Source organism: Mercenaria mercenaria, unplaced genomic scaffold (assembly GCF_021730395.1).
Source record: "Mercenaria mercenaria strain notata unplaced genomic scaffold, MADL_Memer_1 contig_4666, whole genome shotgun sequence".
NCBI classification, from domain to species: domain Eukaryota; kingdom Metazoa; phylum Mollusca; class Bivalvia; order Venerida; family Veneridae; genus Mercenaria; species Mercenaria mercenaria.
Window position 1 is genome coordinate 15,225 of NW_026462911.1, and position 25,927 is coordinate 41,151.

A 25,927-nucleotide genomic window follows, 5' to 3' on the forward strand; every position below is an offset into this window, starting at 1 on the left:
TTTTGTTTTGTTGGTGATTTCTATGTCCACAATGGCTGCACGTTTCCTGCTTTGGCGATCTCATATGATGTTGCTTTGGAGTGTTGTGTGGTTGTTGTTGTAGATGTTTGTTGATGGTTCTTGGTCGTTGTTTTGATCTGTGTTTTACGGAGTGAACGTCATTATTTGTTGCTGCCATAGAATGTAGCTGTTGTTGCGAGTATTCGTGCGACTGTGCAATTTGTATTGCGTTATCAAGCGTTAGTCCCTCTCCTTTGTTGATTAATTTTTCTCTCACTTTTGAGGAGTTCCAAATACGATCCATGTATCGGATCATCTCTTCTTTATTTGTAAAATTGCAATCCTGTGCACTGAGTCTTAACCTTGTTACGTAGGCGTCAATACTGTCACTGCCTTGTACTTCATTGTTGAATTTATATCTGGCGAATATTGGATTCAGTGACGGCTGAACATGAGCCTTGAACTTCTCATAGTATTTAGTGGGGTTTTTGGCGTCGTCACCAGTGAAGGGCTCCCATGTCGCGTGAATGTCTCGCCCTTTATCCCCTACCCAGATTAAAAGGTAGGACACCTTTTCCTCGTTAGATTTTTCTCTCAGTGGGCCCGAAAACATTAGTTCCACATGTCTCTGGAATTTAATCCATTGATCCGGCAAGTTGCTAGAGTCCCATTTCATAGTAGGCACAGAAAGTCCTGTTAACTCCATGTTTATAAATTCACAGATTGTGAATAGTTTACTAAATATTAATCCCACTTCTGACACCATGTAATGATTTCTATTTTGTGATGTTCATATCACTATTGGTCCTGTGTATACCACAAATGTGGATATAGAATAAAAGCAAACACAAGTGTGTTGACTGTACTAGTTTATTCTAAGGACTGGGCTTTGGCGGGAATCATTGATATATACATGTATATATATAACAATAGAGAGTGGAGATGCATGCTGTGGAAATTTACAGAGGTCATAGGTCATATGAATAGAGTTCATTCATTAAAGGTGATACCATTACACAGTATAGGCATGCATGTATAAAGTCTTCTTACATTTCGTTTCGTTAAGATCACTTGTGAGACTACATTGACTTGCCTAACCTAATACCACAAAGTCACTTTACTTAACAAAAAATATTTAATTAGCAATAACTAAGAAATGTAAGAAGAAACCAAGACCCACAAGTTCAATTATCCCAATTATCGAGCATTAATATCTCCAATTTAATCCTCCACCAGATAGAAGTACCACCCAAAAACCTCCATCTGTGAATACATGCATGCGTATACATTTGAATTGGTAACCCTCTATTGTACTATTGTCTAATAGCACATGACATGCTGTATATAGCCATATATTTATATAAACCAATTTGCTTGAATGATGTAAAAATATTACATACACTTCGTACATTGACCGTAGTCAGAAGCAGGTATCATTTCAACAGTTTGAAATATTTTAACTTCACAACAATAAGCGCATTAATTAAACTATTTACAAGCTTACACGCTATGACGTAAAATGACCAGCAGCCAGTCTGACAGCAAAGCAACCGCATATCCATTATCAAATATCCACACCAGTATAATATAATACCCAAACACACTTATTAGAATACACAGTTGGACAACGCAAGTACAAAGTTCTCTCAATATATAAAGCACCACAGCATAATAAGAATACTAGATAGATGACATTAAACTCGCATCGCTTATAAGCCAATCACGAACATAATTTAACAACATCCTTCACCCTTCCTTCTTAATATCCAAACTGAAGTTACACTCTTTCAAAATAGCACGAAGAAACGGCAAGTCCAAACTTGTGTATCAACTTAACTTAAACTACAAAAATGCATGTAATCCATGCATCACGCACAACTAACCATAAAATTTAAATATACACATCATAGCAAGATTTCTTTCATAGAAAATTAAAATAGAGTTGCAATTAAATTTTAATCTTCTTTCCAAAGTATTATACAAATTTGAATGAACTACCCAAAGCTATTATTCATAAACAAAAGACAGACGGTCAGTGCTTTTACAGGAGATGTCACTTTTTGACAGTCTGAAATATACACAATTTCGTGCCAAATACTAGACTCAAACCAACATTTAATTCGACAAAACAAATATATCTAGTCAAATTAATTATTCAAATAACGTTAATCCGAAAACTTGAATACCGATGATTGCTAAAATAGTAAAAGAAAATTCACTTAATGTTAAGTGTATGTCGCATCGGTACGGGTTCGTTGGTACTTGCTCGTCCTATGGGTGTAGTGCGTCTGGTAGAATTCACAGATTTTTCTGTCAAGTGAGCAACGGACTCGTGCTGGGTGCGGTGCTGGGTGTGGGGTGGTGAATCTTTTCCACGTGCGACATACATATACTGTCCTCATAACGCAGATTTATGATTAATAATATTGTAAAAAAAGAATTGTAAACGATAGATGGTTACGTTTTACGAAACATATTCTGTTTGCTCTCTGTAAAGTAGATTTGCTAAGTACCGCTGTTTAAAACGTATTACTATATATATACCTCATGTTTGTATCATGTATGATGCACTGAGTGAATAAATTTGATTTGATTTGATTTGATTTAGATATATTATTTCTTAAACTGCGGCATTTCACTGCTTTTGTTATTGCAATGTACAATGCAATATATACTTTCTACATCAAACTGTGAGTATAGGAAGATTTTCACAACAGTTATAGAATTAGTGTGCAAGGCCAGATGAGCGACATGTTATTAAATAGACTGAAAAAAAAATGCTCAAAAAGTTTAAATTTTCAACTATTTATGTGTCTTGTGACTGGTTAAATGGAGTGTGGTAGTAAATCTTTAATGGCTGGAGGCTACGACAAATATGGCCAATTACAAAATGGGTACTATTTCATCATTTCATTTGATTTCAACATGCAATCTAGACTTATGGGACATATGTCATGCAATTGGTACTACAATGGCGAAGTATGTTAAGTTTTATCAAATTAAGACGGGAATTTACTGGGATACCTACTCGCTAGCAATCGCGAACAGAATTTTGTTGACAACTACAAATGTGTCTACAGGACAGGGATGCGCCCGCGATATAATGTTAGGACACATAAGTGTACTTCCTTTGAAAAGTGGCACATTGATAGGAAATTATCAGGACTGGGCTCCAAGTGACATTGACTTTTGAGCTTGGGCTCTGGGTTTTTTTTAAGGACATGTCACCCAGTTATAGTGAATGTTTATTTAGAGCTTTTTGAACATCAAAGTAAAAAGAAGTAAAATATCACACATCAAGTATAAGGCTTGGGCATAAAAACGCCTAAGCATAAAAGGGGCATAACTTCATTAAAATGATAGCAAAAGTTATGGAACCCATGTCATTCAATTAGTATTATCATGGGAAAGGTATCAATTGTGATGGGTAATACTTGCGGGAGAGTCGTTAACAAAGTGTGCACATACGTCTGGTATAGCAAGAGCTCTTATGGCACTTGTCATGCCGAACTAAAGATATAAAGAATGCAACAAATACAAACAAAATTCATCAATAAAATATGCTTCCTAGCAGATTTAGTGTCCGTTTTGTTTATTTCTTTACATTCATCTTCTCCGTTTTCCGCTGTGCAGCTGCCCTCTTGTCCATCATGTTCTCCATGTAATCTTCCGCGAAATACAAAATCTGCCGCAGAGAAAGAAGTGCCAAGATACTGATATTTTCTTCAAGCTGCATCTCATTTTCGTAGTTCTTCACCGGAAGTACGTTACCGCGTGGTAGACCAAGTAGCTGAGATGCTTTCTCGACATGTTCTTCTACCGTTTCGCTTTTGAAAACTTGTGATACGTTTTTCTCTACATCTTTACAGAGTTTGTCTACTTTGGTCAGAAGAAGTGCCTGTGGGATACCTATAAATAGTTGACATTTGTTTACATTTACTGATGAAATTGTTTCAACATAAAAAAACAACATTTATTCAAACACTTTTGACAAGTCTTTTTACAATCATTATGAAATAAAATGTAACTGAATACAGATACTTTATACAATTTTGAATCTGCTGAAATAGTGTGGATGTGTGTGTTCGGGTTTAACGTCTTTTTCAACAATATTTAGTCATATAAGCGACGGTGTCTACTTGTAGCAGTGAGCACAATGCCCAACTTTATAGCGCTGCCTCACTGGAATATCACGCCGTAGACACATGGCATGATACCCCACCCAGTCACATTATACTGACACCGGGCTGACCAGTCCTAGCACTATCCTCTTAATGCTGAGCGCCAAGCGAGGAAGCTACTAGTACCATTTTTTACGTCTTTGGTATGACGCGGCCAAGGATCGAACCCACGACCTCCCGCACTCGAAGCGGACGCTCTACCACTAGGCCACCGAGGCGGTACTGCTGAAATAGACACATGCGTATTTTGTTTGTTCATGCATTCTAAACACCATTTAAACATAAAACTCAACATTTTGTAGTCACCAATAATCATAAACTGATGCACAGACATAAACATAACAACTTGAAAACACTCAAAGAATACCTTTCTGATTCATGAGGGTTTGAAAACTTTTCATTTTCTGAATGATTTTTGTTGGTGTAACCTCAAGCGTGGTAGAGTCCAGTACAAACACTACACAGTGTACTTTATCTTCGAGTGTTGGTTTGGCTATAAAGCCGTCGGTCTCTTGAGATATTGGTGCTGCAGGATTGAACTGTCACGAAATGATAAAGTAGAATTCAAAGCGCATGCGCACCAGTTACACTCTATGTACTATATGAACTAAATTAACAACTAGCTGAACAAATATTAAAAGCGTCAAATTAATCACATTGAATAGGTGCAGCAGATACATGTACTGTATTGCAAAATTTTATCAGAAAGTAAAGGCTATATTTTACTTAAAACTGTTACATGTATACCGACATTGTAGGTAAGTTCAATGTTGGGTTACATTTCTAGAAATTTATATATCGGACAGATAATTTGTAGTATAAAATAAAAATTACCTGATAATACTCTGGTACATTTCCATCAAGAAGATAGTTGCATTCGAGTACATCCAAACCCTGCGATTCTTCTAACCCACGTGTGTCACACAGTTTGAAGTTAAGGTTAGCCCCGGATCGAACTCGCACAAGATAGGGAGTGTACTGTTACAATAACACAAAACGAAAGGTGTAATCAATGTCACCTCATTCAATCCGAACTCTCTACAAGACTTTGTTACCGGAACCTTTCTGTTTAACTCATAAACATATAGGTCCCTATCTCTGGGATTTTTTACGTGTCCATGCAAAACCATGAAAATTATTTTTACACCATTGCTTTAGGACACATACAATATACTGACAAGAAACTATGTTCGGTTCTGTGACCTATTAGGACCTTTCTTTGGTTTTACCGCATGTGATGTCTTACATACCTCACTAACCTCCTTGATCCGTATAATTCAAGCAATTTATTCTTCTATTAGTTAACGATTTTGTATCATGGTCGTCTTTTTTGTCTGTGTAACATTAAAATTTTAGTTTAATCCCAGTATTGCTGTCTAAAAATGATGCCCTAAGGTCAACAATGTCCAGTCCGCTATTTTCTAATGCATAGGCCCAATAACTCAAACGTTTCAACCAAACTGACCTTTTAGATAAAGTCCTGTGTCGTCTGGCAAAGCCACGGTTTAAGGGAAACATTTCTGCCAAATAAAAAATCCTCAATATATGCTTGTCTAAGTTATCACTGTTATGACCTGAATAATATCTTATATGACCTCTTATATGACCCTTCTCCCTAAGTGTGACATTGACTATGAAATAGGGACATGTATCCCCTGGTAATACCACTTTTGTAAATATGGAAATATTTCTGCCAAATTAAATAAATTGCTCAGTGCATGTCAAAGTTATGGCCTAGACAAAATCTTATATGAGCTCGTGACATTGGACTGTGGTTTGTACTTAAAAACCTGTCTCACTGAGGCAAATAGTTCTGTAAAAATAAGATTAATTCATGCATGTCGAAGTTACAGCCCATACAAGCTTTAAAATGACACTTGACCCCTAAGTATGATCTTGACCTTTGTGATACGAAGCAAGGATTTGAGCGCTGGGGTAGCATTTATGCTAAATTCAAAAAAAAAGATTGTTCCATGCGTGTGAACGTTACAGCTCGGACGTCTTCAAAATGACGTTTATTCTAAATGTGACATTGACTTTTGAGATACGGATCTGATGTCTGCATGAGGCACTTTTGTCTCACTGAGGTAAAGATTAAAGACAAATATAAGGGATTGCTCAGTTATGGCCCGGCGGTTTCTAAAATGACCTTTGACTCCTGAGACCCATCTCTGAGATAGGGACCTGCGGTACTGGTGCGATACTCCGTCTCATACAGATGTCAAATGTGACGCCTTTGCATCAATCATGTAAATTTTACGACATTGATAGACTGTAAAATGACATTTTAACCCTAATTGGTGACTTTGAGATAGGGACATAAGATTTGTGCATGACACTCCGTAACGTTAAGGTGAACATTTATGTCAAATAATAAAGGATGCATGCCAAAGTAATTGTCGGACAAAATCGGACGGACGCACTAACGCGCGCACTAAAGCGCATATACAGAATAGCTAAAAATCAGGTCCTTATTTTATCTCTTACAGATGCAGATTTAGACAAAAAAAATGACTAGTTAGTTACACGCCAACAATGATCATGATAATTCTGCTGAAGCAAAAAAAAAACCAAAAAAAACAAACAAGAGGACCATAATGGTCCTGAATCGCTCATCTGTCCCCACATGACCCAGTTTTGAACTGAGTATGACGTCGTTTCTTCCTATTATTTGACATAGTGACCTAGTTTTGGAGCTCATGTGACCCAGTTTTGAACCTGACCTAAATATCATCAAGATAAAAATTCTGACCAATTTTCATGAAGATCCATTGAAAAATATGGCCTCTAGAGAGGTCACAAGGTTTTTCTATTATTTGACCTAATGACCTAGTTTTTGAAGGCACGTGATTTAATTCTGAACTTAACCTAGATATCATCAAGGTGAACATTCCCACCAATTTTCATGAAGATCTCATGAAAAATATGGCATCTAGAGAGGTCACAAGGTTTATCTATTTTTATATCTACTGACCTAGTTTTTGACCGCACGTCACCCAGTTTCGAAATTTACCTAGATATCATCAAGATGAACAATCAGACCAATTTTCATGAAGATCCATTGAAAAATATGGCCTCTAGAGAGGTCAAAGGTTTTTTTTTTTTAGACCTATTGACCTAGTTTTTGACCGCACGTCACCCAGTTTCGAACTTGACCTAGATATCATCAAGATGAACATTCTGACCAATTTTCATGAAGATCCCATGAAAAATATGGCCTCTAGAGAGGTCACAAGGTTTTGAAACTTTTCTTATCATTTGACCTACTGACCTAGCTTTTAAAGGCACGTGACCCAGTTTCAAATTTGATCTAGATATTATCAAGGTGAACATTCTGACCAATTTTCATGAAGATCCATTCAAAAGTATGGCCTCTAGAGAGGTCACAAAGTTTGTTCTATTTTTGGACCTACTGACCTAGTTTTTGATCGCAGTTGACCCAGTTTCAAACTTGACCTAGATATCATCAAGATAAACAATCAGACCAACTTTCATATAGATCCCATGAAAAATATGGCCTCTAGAGAGGTCACAAAGTTTTTTATTATTTGACCTACTGACCTAGTTTTTGACGGCACGTGACCCAGTTTCAAACTTGACCTAAATGTCATCAAGGTGAACATTCTTACTAACTTTCATGAAGATCCATTGAAATGTATGGCCTCTAGAGAGGTCACAAGGTTTTTTTGTATTTTTAGACCTACTGACCTAGTTTTAGAACGCACGTGACCCAGTTTCAAACTTGACCTAGATATCATCAAGATGAACATTCAGACCAACGTTCTTAAAGATCCCATGAAAAAAGTGACCTCTACAGTGGTCACAAGCAAAAGTTTACGGACGGACGCACGACAGACGCTGCGCGATCACAAAAGCTCACCTTGTCACTTTGTGACATGTGAGCTAAAATAAGGGTTTACATAGTTGCTTACGGTGTCTAGACAAAATACGTCATGATTCTTTTATGTATAACAATAATCGTTTTCATCTTACAATCAAATGCAGTCTGTATTATAGCCAGTACTTAAAAAAGTACTTATGGTGTATGACACTGAAAATACCTACAGCAGTTGTAAGACTCTGCTCAGCGCTTCCACTACATGCCCTCTGTGTGATACGGCCCCGGAATATGGAGTTAATTGTGTTGTAGAAACTCGACTTTCCAGCTCCAACTGGACCGATCATCAGGACCCGAGCCTCGGAGATATGCAAGTCCGGGAGCGGTTTGAATGACACAATATCTTCAGTAAGTTCGTCCAAGAACTAAAATGATTAGGTACTATATAAGGTGTGTCTAAAAGTCCTTAAATAACTTTGGCAAGTATGTGTAAGTGAATATCAAATTAATTGGACATATAGGATCTACAACACTCATTTAGAATAACAAGTCCTTATATCCACTATTCACGTATTGCTTATTGCCGTCAATGTCAGAGTTAATCGTTAAATCTGTTTTAAAGTTATAGTTAGTTATATCAAATGGGTTTGCTGATATAGCAAAAATGATTTCCCCTCTCCACTCCTGACAACTCTGTCAGACTGACAAAAATGATGGAAGTGTCAGAATAATTTGTATATTTAATACATGTATATTGATAACGTAACACATAAGCACAGATAGTGCTTGACTCCCTTTTCAGGTTGTCATTGCTATAATTATTGTTGAATTCTGTTAATAATAGAATTTGAGTCATTTGTGGCTGATTTGGGTTCATTATGTGGATGACTGGGTCCCAGCTTCGCACATTATGTCATATACAAAAGTTAAAGGGAACCAGATATTTGATAGAGCAAGTACTCGTTGTAAAACGTTATGTTTAAATTTGGACTAATCAGAAACAAGTTCTAAAAATAGCACGTCTGCTGGGGTATAAATAGGTAGATGGATGACAGAGAGTTAATTCGGTATCCAGTGGTAGAAGAAGACATATCGAGGATTTAACTAATAATTTATCCCAGTACCTTGATAAGGAGACTATTGCAGTTACCCTGTCAGGGCGGATAAATTATTAAAAAGAAGACTTTGGAAGTTTGTAGACTAAAGAAGAGTTGCAGAATTTCAACCAGGTTTCGATCTATAGGGCCAGCGCATAGAAGTTTTACCTTAAGGGTAGTTGAATGCTATTGACGATAGCATATATAGGCTGAGCATCGGGAAGCTGAGACAGAGACCCAGAGTTTGGTAATCTACTGAGATAGTAAGAGAGTTCCAGCTTATAGACGGTTCAGCATTACTGGCGAAGTACAGCCAAGGCATCGGGGATATACCTATACGGTAGTTGAATGCTACATATGATAGCATATAGGCGCTGAGCATCCAGGAGTCAGGGCAATCATACAGAGTTTGAGAGGACAGAGGCCGAGCATCTATGCGATAGGACTCGTATGTTGTTGATTCAAAGACATTGTCTGACGGGAACTTCAACAAAAAGACCAGTCAAGTATAGAGTCTCCAGCCTATAGGAGTTTGAGCTAATCATTTTGAATTGAAGATTGTTAGTTTGAAACATTTAGTGATTTGCCTGATCCCTGAAATTGTCTAGCTCATAATAAGAAATCATTTACGAACCACTGGTACACGAATCATTTAGGCAAGGTAGCCAGAGGAAAATTCTTTGTATGAGATATTTGGTCTCACCAGCTCTGTTTTAACAAAGGACATTCTACATCGTTTGTCAGCTAGTCTAAGACATAGTCACCTTAGCGATTGGACCCAAACCATTGTTCAAGATACTAAAGGCGTAGGCACTTCCCTGGGTCATATTACCAATATCCTGACAATTTGGGGGCTCGTCCGGGATCTATATCCGAGGAGGTACAGAGACTAGTAGTTTTAACGTTCCGTTGGTGTACCAGAAGGCGCTGTGACTTAAGGTGGTCTGAGCTACATTTAATCTTGTTCCAGACATAGTTCCAGCCTAAAGCTAAAGGGTTCAAGATGGATTATGATAAATGGGTTTCGATGGGAGAACGTATGGGTCTCTCAGGTTCAGAGCTCATAGAGTTTGTGGATAGGAAAGAGAAGGAGTATACTGAACGTGAGGAACGTATGTTGAGACGGGAAGAAGAGAGACAGAGACGAGATGAAGACAGGCGAAGGTGTGAGGCTCAAGAAGCGATTGTTTGAGCTTGAACAGGCCGAGAAGTTACGTCATTTTGAGGAACAAAAACGGGATTATGAGGAACAACAGGCAAAAGAGAAAAGGTTATTTGAGTTGGAACGTTTAGAAAAGGAACGAGCTTTAAAAGAGGAAGACAGGCGAAGGTGTGAGGCTCAAGAAGCGATTGTTTGAGCTTGAACAGGCCGAGAAGTTACGGCATTTTGAGGAACAAAAACGGGATTATGAGGAACAGCAGGCAAAAGAGAAAAGGTTATTTGAGTTGGAACGTTGAGAAAAGGAACGAGCTTTAAAAGAGGAAGAACGAGTTTTGAAGGAACGGGAGTTGGAAATGCTTAAAATAACGGCTGATGCTGGAGCCTTAGGTGTTAATAAAGGTGCGGAGCATTTGAGCAGTAAAACACTATGGCCAAGGCTACCGAAATTCGAGGAAAGTAAAGATGATATGGATGCATACCTTGAACGATACGAACGATTTGCAAAAAGCCAGGGATAGAAAGAAGAGCCATGGGCTGTAAGCCTCAGCTCATTACTTACAGGAAAAGGCTTGGGCTATACGGCATTGAAGAAAGCAGTTCTGAAGCGTTATCAGTTAACAGAAGAAGGTTTTAGATTGAAGTTCAGGGAATGCAAGCCAGAGCATGGTGAAACTGTTTTTCAGTTCATGGCAAGGCTGGACAGGTATTTCAGTCGATGGACAGAGATGGCAGAAGTTGACAATACGTTTGAAATGCTGAAAGACCTTATGATCAGAGAACAGTTCATCCAAACTTGTTCCAAGGACCTTGCTTTATTCTTAAAGGAAAGAGTTGCAAAGTCGAGAGCTGAGATTACACAGTTGGCAGAACAATATATTGGAGCTCATGGTAGCTCTATCACATCTTACCGGATAAATAAAGGTAATTTGTCATGCAGCAAAGAACCACAGCCTTCGATCGAGGTTCAGCAAGTGTCTCAGCCTACACAGAGTGAAAAATCAGCCTTTAAAAAGCCCATATGTTTTATATGTAATAAGGTAGGTCATATAGCACGAGAATGCAGAGACAGTAAGCGGTGCAGCTTTAGCTAGTAGGGGATCATTTGAAGAAAGACAGAGAAATAGGCATGGAATGGAGTGACATCTAGAGTATTAACAAGCTTTTCCTTTGATTTGACCTGGTGACCTAGTTTTTGATCCCAGATGACCCAATATCAAACTCGTCCAAGATTTTATTGAGGATAACATTCTGACCAAGTTTCATTAATATTGGGCCAAAATTGTGACCTCTAGAGTGTTAACAAGCTTTTCCTTTGATTTGACCTGGTGACCTAGTTTTTGACCCCAGATGACCAAATATCGAACTCGTCCAAGATTTTATTGAGGATAACATTCTGACCAAGTTTCATTAAGATTGGGCCAAAATTGTGACCTCTAGAGTGTTAACAAGCTTTTCCTTTGATTTGACCTGGTGACCTAGTTTTTCATCCTAAATGACCCAATATCGAATTCGTCCAAGATTTTATTGAGGATAACATTCTGACCAAGTTTCATTAAGATTGGACTAAAATTGTTACCTCTAGAGTGTTAACAGTCAAACTGTTGACGATGGACGGACGACGGACACAGGGCGATCACAAAAGCTCACCTTTGCTCAGGTGAGCTAAAAAGACCACTCAAGTATAGAGTCTCCAGCCTATAGGAGTTTGAGCTAATCATTTTTAATTGAAGATTGTTAGTTTGAAACATTTAGTGATTTGCCTGATCCCTGAAATTGTCTAGCTCATTTACGAATCATTGGTACACGAATCATTTAGGCAAGGTAGCCAGAGGAAAATTCTATATATGAGATATTTGGTCTCACCAGCTCTACGTTTTTAACAAAGGACATTCTACATCGTTTGTCAGCTAGTCTAAGACATAGTCATTTTAGCGATTGGACCCAAACCATTGTTCAAGATACTAAAGGCGTAGGCACTTCCCTGGGTCATATAACCAGTATCCTGACAGGAAGAATATGTAATACAAGAGGGCCAAGATGGCCCTAGGTCGCTCACCTGAGAAACACACCATAACACACCATAACAGTGTTTGACCTAGTGATTTCATGGAAATAAATATTCTGACCAATTATCATTAAAATTCGAGCAAAGAGCAAAAATCTTGAGTATAAATAAGTATTTTCTTTGATTCGACCTGTGACCTAATTTTTGACCCCAGAGCACGAGACCCATATTCGAACTTCACCTAGATTTCATCAAGACTATCATTCTGACCAAATTTCACGAAGATCAATTGAAAAATACAGCCTCTATCGCATACACAAGGTTTTTCTTTGATTTGACCTAGTGACCTACTTTTTGACCCAGAATGATCCATTTTCAAACTCGGCCTAGATTTCGTTAAGGTTCTCATTTTGGACTTAATTTCAGGAAGATCAATTGAAAAATACAGCCTCTATCGCATATATAAGCTTTTCCTTTGATTTGACCTAGTGACCTACTTTTTGACCCCAGAGGACCCATATTCAAACTTGACCTAGATTTCATCAAGGCAATCATTCTGACCAAAATTCATCAAGATTAATTGAAAAATACAGCCTCTATCGCATACACAAGGTGTTTCTTTGATTTGACCTAGTGACCTAGTTTTTGACCCCAGAGGACCCGTTTTCATACTCGGCCTATATGTCATCAAGGTTATCAGTCTGACCAAAATTCATGAAGATTAATGGAAAAATACAGCCTCTATCGCATACACAAGGTTTTTATTTGATTTGACCTAGTGACCTAGTTTTTGACTCCAGATGACCCATTTTCGAACTCAGCCTAAATTTCATCAAGGTAATCATTCTGACTAAAATTCATGAAGATTAATTGAAAAATACAGCCTCTATCGCATACACAAGGTTTTTATTTGATTTGACCTAGTGACCTAGTTTTTGATCCCAGATGACCCATTTTCGAACTAGGCCTAGATTTCATCAGGGTAATCATTCTGACCCAAATGCACGAAGATCAATTGAAAAATACAGCCTCTATCGCATACACAAGGTTTTTCTTTGATTTAATCTAGTGACCTAGTTTTTGACCCCAGATGACCCACTTTCAAACTCAGCCTAGATTTCATCAAGGTGATCATTCTGACAAAATTTCACGAAGATCAGTTGAAAAATACAGCCTCTATCGCATACACAAGGTTTTTCCCAGATTTGACCTAGTGACCTAGTTTTTGACCCCGGGTGATCCATTTTCAAACTTGGCCTAGATTTCATCAAGGTTATCATTCTGACAAAATTTCATGAAGATCAATTGAAAAATACAGCCTCTATCGCATACACAAGGTTTTTCTTTGATTTGACCTAGTGACCTAGTTTTTGACCCCAGATGACCCATTTTCAAACTCGGCCTAGATTTCATCAAGGTAATCATTCTGACCAAAATTCATGAAGATCAGTTGAAAAATACAGCCTCTATCGCATACACAAGCTAAATGTTGACGGACGACAGACAGACGACAGACGGACGACAGACAGACGACAGACGACGGACGCCGGACATCGAGCGATCAGAAAAACTCACCTGAGCATTGCTCAGGCGAGCTAATAAATAACAGTTGTTGCTGCCACTCTTTCGTTCGCGTTACTGGAGTTTTGCATGTAAGCTGGTTTCTCAGAAACTACAAAACCATCATCTTAAAGTTTCACAAGCCAAGTTGCAGAACTATATCTTATGTTTTAGTAGAATTGTGTCCCTTTATAACTTAGAAATGTTCATGAAGTTTTGCATATTAGCAGCTTTCTCTGAAACTACTAGACAGAACCAAACGTCTTGTGCTTTAAAAATAAACTTAATGATTCTGAAATATCTAGAAATCAAATATGACTCATAAACCGGTAGAAACTAAAAGATTAATAATATTATCTTTTGATTACCAGAGGCTATTTCCATTGATATGCGAGTTCATCTTAGTAAGATGAAACCAAAATAATAATCTTTTGTACGTGTATTTGTCTAAAAGACCGCAGTTGAAATCGAAGGGAAAAGAACGCAAAATCATATGAAAATATAACATAATGAGCAACGAAACACCATAAGCCGATCCGACAAAACGGCTAACTACTGTTTGCTTGTTTTGTTTTAAGTAACGTCGACAAAACTAAAACGTTAAGGTCATCTGACATTTTTTCAGCCTTACATGGAAGAGGAGGTTTCAAAGGTCCTCCACCAGGATATGTTTCAGGACCGTGGACACCGGAGTAGAACCATTGATCTGCTCTAAGCCCGCTCGGTGACTTATCCATGAAAATGTTCTACATCCGCGAAGTCAGCGACTATAAATCGGAGCCATGGAGGCGCCTCCAGTATGCTGTAAATACCCATTTTGCGATTATTCTTTTCACAATGAATATGATTATATCAATTTGTATTTATACTAAAATGTCTGTAATGATTCTAGAATACTTGTATTTTTATGCCATTACCTTTTCGTTCCAACCTTTAATTTTACGCCATGGCTCTTGAATAGCTTTTTTTCTTTGACCATCTGGAAAATATAAATGTTTTAAGGTTTGAATAAATTACGTTACACTTTTGACAATTTCCCGAAACGTCATCCAATGAAAGATATATTTTTGCATAAATTTGACCAAGGTAACAATTTGTAAGACTGTTATAAAACAAATATGTGGAAAAAATCTTAGTGTGTATGTCTAGTATCCAGAGGTAAAGAAAGTTATCAGTGTATACAGCTCTTCATCCTAATCGATTATTGGGTCATTTGAACACGATTCTACTGTATGTCTGCGTCCTTCAACTTACTAGATTATTGAAAATAACAAGACTTACTCGCAACCTTGTAAACTTCTAGTTCAGTTACATTCATGGTACCATTGTTGATCTGGTTGGCATTCAAACCTTGATTGTTGTAGTTGTAACCAAGATTCATGCTGCCATTCAGAGCAAAGTAACCGCCAGAATTATTAATTGTTCCATTGAAAGTAGATAGGTCATATCCACTGTATCCCCCAAACGTAGGCCCTTGTACTGTATAGATAGCATAAGTTGCGTTTGTTATGGGAAGCTTTACTGGATTAACCACTTTGTTGTAATGGAGCCGGTATAAGAAAGCAGTAGCATCGTTAACATATCCGCCATTATTAACCCAGTTTCCTCCTGTATATCCACCATAGACCGATCCTTGTTGGTTATACAGTACCGTTACTGTAGGTCCCTGGTTGTCACATTTCTGGTGGAAGATGTTGTTATTACATCCATCTCTTGTGATTGCGTAGAGCAGTGTAAATGTTTTTGGACCTGTACCTATCCATTGTTCCAGCTGGTCCATGTCTTTATCTGTCAACTTTCCTGTCATTGTTGATCTTCAAGACAAAAAATTTAAGAGAATAATGCATGTGCTTCCAAAGAAAAGGTTGTTTTTTATTCATAAGAGGAGTCAATATCAATTCTTTCCTGGTAAAACTTTAACGGACCATTTACTGACCGAAAGAAGTTTTGACTAACATTATCAGACAGATAACTGAACGACTGATTACCGAATCAGGCATGTATCTTAGTTTCTTTTGGAAACTACGAAATAAAGGAAAGTATTCATTTTTTCATCATTCGATCATGAAAATCTGCTTGGAAATACCACATAGAGTGCTATATATGAGATATCTTTTTAAATTTATATTTACACAAACACATTAGGAAATATAATTTGGAGCAATCAAATTTGTGGTATCACGCCTGCACGAAGAGATGATTTCTGACCATCCTCGGTACAGGATATCTAAAAAAGTGTCAATGATTTCATGACGAATTGTTACGGACTTGTGAAGAGTTATTTTGATTCCTGCTGTGAGGACGCGAATTATCATAAACGTTGACTTCATGCATCAGCATTATCCTTCATATTCTCAAATGTTTTGAAAATATGAACAATTGTTTCAGATTTCACTTAATGCTACATAATACCTCTATCTAAAAGAATATAACAATCTGTGACGTTGATATTACAACACTACGTTTAATTTCAAAATGTAAACGATATCAAGAAGGCAGTTATTGTGATATAACGAGTTTGTGACGATATACTTACATAGTTAGTAATATACGACAAGCGCAAATATTATAAGTGGTAATTTGTAAATGCGTAAGACGCGGTCAGAAATAAGAAAGAAAACATCGCATTTAAAAGAATGAAGAAAAACAACATTTTGTGCAAGAAATAAGGTATCTGAATATGACGTTGCCCCGTGTGTCCGCCCTTTAGCTATTTCTAACAGTCACAGAACTGCTACTACTTTGCATGGACTTCAAAATTTACATATTGATAAGGAAAATATTGTATACTTCAAATATCAAAAATATCTATTTTCGTTTTTGATTTACAACTTTGAAGTCTCATTAATTCAACATCATCTCTTAGTTGGACGCATTGATCGAGAGACCTAAGACGCTTTCCTACGGAGGTGAAGGCCCCTGGTTCGAATCCTGGCTACTGCAGTTGCGATGTGACCTGGGCAAGGCCACTGGCGCCAGAACAGAAAGAAAATGCCTCTATACATGTCATACCCTACCCCTAGGTATTCTATAAGAACCATGGTCATGAAGGGGAATATACTAACCCGTTTCAAACTTTCAATCGTAAATTTATCAACTTAAACGCGCAGTTCAGTGAATGGGTACCTAGTATATTGAACAAGCGATAATTTATCTTCCATCGTGCACCAGTCACATTGTCTCAATATTCCATATTGCTGAGATTATCAACATATTTTATGCTTTCGTCAACGTTACACAAAAAACTTGCTTGACCTTCCCTAATGAACATCCGGTCTAGAGGTCACGGCAGTGTGCACATGTTTGGCGAATTGTAAACAAACAAAAACAGAATTAAAAAATAATCACATTTTTTACAATAAAACTCGAAATGATGAATGAAATTCATCTTGTGTATGATCTTTAATTTGAAATCGTACATTGGTCTACATCTGTTCTGTTTATTTTATTCATTTTGCACATTTATGCTGCATTTTCACATTTTAGCGAACACGTGTAGTAAAATGACGATTGACATACATTTTCACATTAGCCAATCAGAATGGTTTTTTAATCTAGAACGGAACTTCACCAGGGAAGGTCAAGCAAGTTTTTTGTGTAACATTGAAATAACTATAAACTACGCGTTGTTTTTCTAAGGTAAGATGTATTGAAGAAATGTGACCGGTACACAATGGAAGATAAATTACCACTTGTTTGATATCCATAGTACACATTTACCGAACTGCGTGTTTAAGGTATAAAATGCGCGATTGAAACGGTTTAGTATAATTTTCCCTTTTGTGACCATGGTTCTTATTACCTGCGGCCCTTCACACTCCAGGAAAACTACGTTTCAACGTAAGTCAAGTCTCATCGATATCATGTGACATACCTCAACGATGAAGCTACGGTGTCACTTCGAATGACCTTGTTGATTCACTTATTATGTGTAATTAAGCATATATTTTACGTTTTCGTAACTGAAAAGATAAGTTTGATGTGTAGAAGATATATTAGCTATTTGCAGCATTTTGCAAGATACAACGAACTAGTTACAAATACTTATGTAAGCTACAAAAATGCTGCAAGGCCGCAACGATAACATACATTATGTGACAACGTCTCACATACAGTGTTGCAAAGTCTCAGCATCATAATTACCATTTGAACTCGTAGAAAATTACACTTATTAGATAGTACGTATATGCGTACGCCAGTAATCAATACTGTATAGATAGATAATCAGGATCGTAAAGCATTACTTCAAGAACTTTCCACATAAATCAGCTATTTCGTAACAAATGTTTTCGACACCATGTGCAGGCGTATTGCTCATTTTGTCCACATATAATAATTATTATTACGTCGTGCAAATGTATTAGAAACCTGAGACGTCATAACTCGTAACCATACAAGGCTCAAGTGGCCTCAGGACGGATATTTCTGTCGAGTTCATAACACATAATTAACTGAATTTTTTCTTGCATATCGTATAAAAATAAGCGTTTCATTCTGACAGATCATTTTTGTTGCATGCCGTATTTTACAAATAACAACAGAAATTTAAAAGCAATTAGAAATACTTCAATTGCAGTACTCATTCTTATGGCAGAGCATGCACCCACAGCGCGGGAAATGAACGTCCGTAAGCCGAAGTGACGTTATTACATTCAAGTGAAGCACCACTTTAGTTTTATCGTTTAAAGCGTAACGGTATTTTCTTTTGTAAAATAACGTATTTCAGACCGACAAAAATACTACATGTATATAGGACGATGAGAAGGTATCAAGGTACCTGATATTGTCTAACTTCACATATACAATACCATATAATATCAAAGCAGCGCAAGTTGTCATAACCAGCACGAGAGCCATCGCATGGGGTGCCAGATGGGTTTTGCAGGCATGGGTAAAGTCGGCGGAAATGCTAGTCCGGTGTGCAAGAAATATTTTTCCTTATTACATATCTAAAATTATTTCAATTGAGTTTCAATAGACTGCGATCGTGCAATATTTTCCTTATTATATACGTTACTATAAACAGTAACAAAATGCCGTTTAAAACGGTCATTACGGCTTCTGTTAATGTATCCATAACGGCACAGTGCGCTTCTGGCACCATAACCATAACGGCCCCGGGTTACCAGAACGTCAGCGCGTTCTGATGTTGATGTCATGAAGCAACATTATTTATGGCGATTGAAAGGTCGCTGAATCAGATCGATTGTCAAATATTGATGGCATTGTTGATAAAAAAGCAAAACAAATAATTCTTTTAAGTGTTTGGAAAACATATAAAATGAAAATACCAAGATAAATATGAAGTGAACGTATATGATAAAAAAAGTCAATAAACGGCTGGTTGTGCTTTCTAGCCGCAATGGCACACCTAGTTTCATAATGGTCCTCTGAATAAAGCCCTCGGGCGATTATAACACTAGACGTGCCATTATGATTATGGCAAGAAAGCACAACCCAGTCGTATATTTGTAGCAATTCTTCATGAAATGATTTTTTTTTCAACCCTAAATTATGCTTTATGTAAGAAAGTACAACTATCAAGGCATTTGATTTAAAAAAAAACAAAACATGTAGCTTCTTATCCAAATGGTATAGAAACTGAACAACCACAGTAAATGCTTGAACAAATGAAAAAATGCGCTTTATTAATAAACTTTTCTTACACGATTATAGGTACACGTGTAATATGATAAACAGGTAAATAGATGGAACAACGGTGTCTTTTAGTGATAATGGCCCTAAAAGAAAATAATAGCCCTCGGACATTATTACTCAAAGGCACCACTCTCCCATATATTAAACTGTACATATTGCGGACAACGCTTTCATATCGGAGAGTAATGTTTTCTAAACATTTAAATGGAAAGAATCGCGTGCTGTCCCTGACATCCACGCGCACGTTGCAACATTTATTTGACGTTTCAGCTTGCGGAAAATATGAATGCGCGTCAGCTTGATTTGTTTATTAGATTTTCGGTGAAATTCTTCTCGTATTTTTCCTGTATTTCGTACCAGAACAAAAATTTAGACATAAAGTAATTACTTGATATTAGGTATGTAATTAAAACGTTATCAACTTTGTATGTGGATATATGCACTCTTTCTTTGGCGGATAATATTGCGCTCCTAAAGTCGCGCAATATTACTACTGCAGAACAAGTGCATTATATCCACATACAAAGTCAATAACCTATAAATATTGACGTTTTAGTTTTATTACGGATGTGTCGTCAAATGTGACGTCAGTTTCATGGATGTCGTCACGTTTTTAAGTTCTTTAACTAGGACATTTTCTGTTCCACTTGGGTAAAAGAACAATTTTTTTTATCTTTGATATAATGAATAATACATACGTAGTAATTATAAAAAGATTTGCATCGATAAATAAGCATTCATTCTTCATAAAGTCGCGCAATATTTCTCTATTTCCGCTGCAGAACGCGCGCATATACATACATTTTTGTAGATACAAATCTAATAACCTACGATTACATGCTCACTTCAGGTTTCTTAGTTGCGTCCTGTGCTTTAAAAGAATTTTTTACAGACTTAATAATAATTAAGGTGTGCGCATGCAATAGTATGTCAACTCCGCGCCACCTCGTACATATTGCTAGTAAGATACCTTGATATCAAATGATAACAAAAGAAACGGATAAAAAATACTAGTACGTACTTTGAACAAAATCTGATTTTCAGCCACAGACTTGCTGGTACATTTCACTCGAATATAAGTAATGCTTAGCCGCAATACTTCGATGAGTGTCAGTATCGCTTGCCTATGTCGCGTTTAGAGTTAGTAACATCATCGGTTAGAATGAGGAACATAATATTAAATAAATATTGCCTGTTTATGAATAAGCAGTTGCTGTAATATATTTCTAAGACTAAAACTGGCATTGTCTTTAATCGACCATTGACTGTCAGTAAGTATTGCTGTTGAAAAATGTAGTATATTTGTTATATTCTGGAAAATAGCAAAATGATTCTATTTTCTAAATAACAGACAACTGTTTTTAAAATTTAAATGTTTTGATAAATTTATGCGATTACTTTTAGAATCTGAATACATGTTCAAGTCAAGACATAAGTAAATATAGCAAAAGTAATTGATATATATGAAAACAATATAAGCTGTGTCATAGTGAGCGATATCGTAACCAGAAGTCGTTGAGATATGTCACATGATATCGTTGAGACATGACTTACGTTGGAACGTAGTTCTCCCGGAGTGCTTCAGGCCGCAGGTATATTGGAATGCAATAAGTAGTACAGCACATGGGGACTATGGGGACTGGGTGATTTCACGTGACTTTTTACCGATATGCGATTGGCTTATCGCATTTATGGAACGCCGTTTTTTTGCAATATAGCCAGCACTCTATATGATATATAGAGAAATGTTTGTGACCTGAATTCCTCATTCATTATTTCATATAATTTATTCAAACTTTCAGCAATTACCTTGTTGTGCATAAGGGTTTATATATTAATTGCTCTTCAGTTTCCTAGATTATGGTCCTGTGTTGTCAGCAAGTCCAGGTGAAGGCATGAATCACATTTGTGAAACTCTATGTCAGTTATTTGACGCCTTTGTTGGCTCTACACTAAACTATGCATGCGAAGTCTGGGGTTTTGGTAAATCTAAAGAGATTGAACAAATACATCTTAAGTTTTGCAAACTATTGTTACATGTTAAAACATCATCTTGCAATATGGGTGTATATGGGGAACTGGGAAGGTATCCGCTATTTATTAATAGATATGTACGCATAATTAAATATTGGTGCAAAATTATTCATTCTAAAAACATTATTGTTAAGTATTTATACGAAGCAATGTTGGATGGTTGTAATAGAGGAGTTAAAAATTGGGCTAGTAATGTTAAGATGCTGTTAGATACCTATGGTTTTTCATATATTTGGAATAATCCATTATATTATAACTTGAAATCTTTCCACTTACAGTTTAAACAACGAATAATCGACGTTTTTGTTCAAAATTGGAACAACAGCCTTTCCAACAGTCGTTCTTTGTTTGCATATAGAACTTTTAAATGTGTTTTTGAATTTGAAAAATATTTAGATCTATTACCTAATAAATATAGAATTGCTATGTCAAGATTGAGATTATCTTCCCATCAATTACGTATTGAATCTGGACGTTATGGTGCTGATAGAATAGACCGCAATTTACGTATTTGTAACTTTTGTCATACTGGTGATATTGAAGATGAATATCATTTTATAATAATTTGTCCTTTTTACAGAGATATCAGAAAGATGTATATCAAACCATATTTCTATGTAAGATCAAGTGTTTTGAAATTTACTGAACTTATGAGCACTACACAACATTCAGTGCTCTTGAAACTTGGAAAGTTTGTATATCATGCCTTCTTATTACGTCAGTCGAATGTACTCGCTGTTGCATAGTTTCTTAGTATTATGTACGATATTGTCTTTATATAATATTACAATAACCAATAAGGATACCTACAATGATTATTTCTTAGTTCACAATATTGTCAATCATATATCTTGTTCCATGTTATGTTATTCCAATTCAAGAAATGCTTAATTACTTACATCAATATATAATTAAATATTTTGAGTTTCAACCTCACGTATTGTTAACTTCAACATATTTTTGAAGGTTTACGATATTTATGATGTTCTATGTGTAAACTTGTCACTATAATTATGATTATATGTTTTCCTGTATGTAACTAGAAACAGTATCTGCTTACGTTACAAATAATAAAATAAATTGAATTGAATTGAATTGTGAAAGCTCTAGTAAAGTATTCCAATAGTCAAGGAATGCGACCAGTTGAGCTAAAAGTTATGTTATACATGAAAGGGAAATATAGTTATTTTTGCTCAAAACAATAACTTTCAGAATTAAGAAATACATAGTTCATATATCTACTTGTACATCATGTAGAATGGAGTAATATTTCTTACATTAAAGCGTAATGGTATATTAGAAAACAAAACAAGTACGTTATTCACCCATAAGTTATTATCAACAATTTTTGGTTGTTTTTTTCGACTTGTAAAATACCTAGGGGGTTAGTATAACTTGTACAGAGGCATTTTCTTTCTGTTCTGGTGCCAGTGGGCAAGGCACTTTATCACGATTGTTTCAGTCGACCCAGTTGTATATGGGTATCAGCAAATTGCTGGGGGTAAGGTATGACTGGTTTTAACTATTTTTAAAATATAGGGTCGCTCAAAAGCTCTACAGAGCTTATGTTAATTGTTTCACAAAGCGACGGTAAATAAAATTTACCTTTTATCCCTCGTAAACTGAATAAGAACGTATAATTTAAAAGGTGAAGATATTACAGGTGATCCAGCAAAAGTATGGTTTATTAAAGAAACTAGAAAGCTCCAGGCTCACACAGTGAAAATGAAACAAAAAAGTGTTGATACTAATAAGCAGCTATTTGCAACGAAACTAATACACCCTGATAATGGTTTAATTTAACACTAAAAACAGCTGATGGTTTCTACGCTCAAGAGAGGTATAGAAATAAAACATATTTAAAGACTAAAAGAAGTCGGCATTCCAGTACCCTCTTTATTAAATATCTTCTTGTGGAGTTTAATGTGTAACCATTACGAAGCAGAAGTTGAAGTGATGAACTAGATATGCTATGCCCATAGTGAATAAATTGAACGCGTTGTTTCCGGAGACTGATACATTTTGTTGAAAATGAAATATACACAATGATTGTCTGCCTACCTTGTTTTGGAAATTTCTCTAAAGTAGATCAAACGCAATTACTGGCTCATAGATGTTGTGCTAGACTAGCTCACAGACTATGATATATCTTTTAACAATTTTATGACTGAATGTAGTGAACTGAGCCAGTCTATATCCTATGTTCAATATCATAGACTGAAAATTTTAACATCATTCTTCTGTGAAAATCCCTAAAATAGACTGGCTTTTGTATCTATGGAACTGAATTCGACAAAAGGGAAAAATAGAGTATGACTATACAGGCGGTATTTACGCCGTTGCTGTGTTGTTTTGATTTATGCTACCCTTGAAAAAGGCTTTTTTAAAAAGCCGAAAGCGCTCGGGTTTATAATTAAACTTTTGACACTGTTTGAACATATATTTTTTCTCATACTCTCTCTCTCTCTCTCTCTCTCTCTCTATATATATATATATATAATCAGTCTAGTGGCTAGTCTAATCTCTCTCTCTCTATATATATATATAATCAGTCTAGTGGCTAGTCTAATGTTGCGCATACATGCCGGTAAAAAGATAACAGGATTTGGTAAAATGTCGGTGAGGGAACGTGTTCGGTATCGCAGACGAATTTTCAAAAAAAAAAAAAAATGTCCAATTACCCACATTTCTTAAATACTGACATCATAAATCTGTCTCAATGTAAACAGAAATCCTCGAGAAAGAAAAATGCCTTAAGAAAACAAGAGCACCGTCTGCTGGTGCCAACACTCGTTCGTAAGTGCTTGACGTAATGCAACATGCAAGAAAAGAGTTATGGTTCTTGGCTTTCTTACTCATATATTGTTTAACATATAGAATTAAGTTTCAAAGCTATAGTATTCAAGAAAAGTGAACATAAACAAAAAATTACTAATAAATACCTATTTTCTAAGTTAAAAAGGGTATAATTCTGACAAATGCAGTCGAATTAGAAAAGTTAAAGGATCCTGGCCAACATACTTGTTTCAAAGCTACTGCTCTTATAGTATTCGAGAAAAGTGGACCTACACACACATTTTAACAAAGAAATTCAAATATTCTAAATACAAAAGGGCCATAAATCTGAAATAATGTAAATGAGAGTTAAGGTTCTTGGCCAGCATACTCAATCAATGATGATAAACAAGTCAGCAAAATTTCAAAGCTACTGTCTTATGGTATTTTATTCAAGAAAACGGCGGACCTATTATATATAAAACAAAAATTTTAATGCAGAAATTGCAAAAAGTAGATCTATGCAAAGTTTCAAAGCTATAGGCTAGCTCTTGTAGTTTTCGAGAAAAAAAAGACTTTAAATCTTAGCCGACGCCGATAATCAAGTGCCGACAAAAGTTCGTAGATTAATCTTAAAAAATCAGACGAGCTATTATTTTAAAGTGGCATTGTGTTTATTTTACTATTTACCTAATCTACTTAGATTTTGACACATAACACAGTGCAAAAAGAGACCGCAGCTTATAGCATTTTTTTCTGCTACATGTAGGCTATTTGATTTATTTTAATATGACTTATTTATCTACAAGAAAGGAAGATTTCCGTAGTTTCTTTAGAGAGATTATGCAGCCATTCAATAAAAAATGAAAATGAAATTTTAGTCCCATTCAAATACTTTGAAAAACAGTGTATAATTTCCAATCTGCAAACTTTCCTGTCTTAAAAAACTCACAGTATTAAGTCAAAGATACCCTAAATGCAACGCAATAAGCTAGGTTTGAATTTCCATTTTTTTTGTGATCATGAATCAAGTGTTTGCAGGAGTTACCTTTCCACATGCTGAGCTATTTCAGCACTTTGCTGACAGTCGTCAGAAATTATCCCGTAACTAGTGTGACCGGCATCCCTAGACATGCATACAGCCATATATAAACATTAGCTAAAAGCGATAGCAGGCCTACAATTTGTCAAATACATTTACAAATATCACAATCATCTGACTCAACTACTTCGACTTGTACTTTCGTTTTCGATTCCAGAAGATAATAAATTTCCGACAGTTTTACATAATGCATGTACAATTCATTATAGATCTATATCTATAGCTACAGAGTTCAATTTAAACAATGTTATTCGAAACAAGTATAACAAGAAAAACTTTTATTTATTCGAAAAAACCTACTTACCAGTACGGATTATCGAATGTGTCTGTACAACACCTCTGTCCAATTAACACTGTACAGGACTCTAAACACGGCTAAGACTTTCAGTACGTTAAATAAACCATTATTATCAAGCTGTAAGTTTTTTGATAATTCTAAAGTATGGCAGTCAAAATATTGTTATGTGAACATTTTATTATTTTTACGCATATTTCTGTTTGTACAATAATTGTTT

The 25,927-nt window shown here is 36.1% G+C and overlaps 1 protein-coding gene across 1 annotated transcript; it reads right to left on the reverse strand.

The window, feature by feature from the left end:
- Positions 1–856: 856 nt before the first annotated feature.
- Positions 857–25,875, reverse strand: LOC128554037 (interferon-induced protein 44-like). Its single transcript, XM_053535249.1, has 7 exons — positions 25,717–25,875; positions 15,125–15,657; positions 14,761–14,822; positions 8,247–8,444; positions 5,016–5,159; positions 4,549–4,720; positions 857–3,909 (listed from the first exon to the last, which is right to left on the reverse strand). The coding sequence occupies exons 2-7, from the start codon at positions 15,648–15,650 to the stop codon at positions 3,593–3,595; spliced, it is 1,419 nt and encodes a 472-aa protein (XP_053391224.1). The 5' UTR covers positions 15,651–15,657; positions 25,717–25,875; the 3' UTR covers positions 857–3,592.
- Between the last annotated feature and the right edge of the window lie 52 nt (positions 25,876–25,927).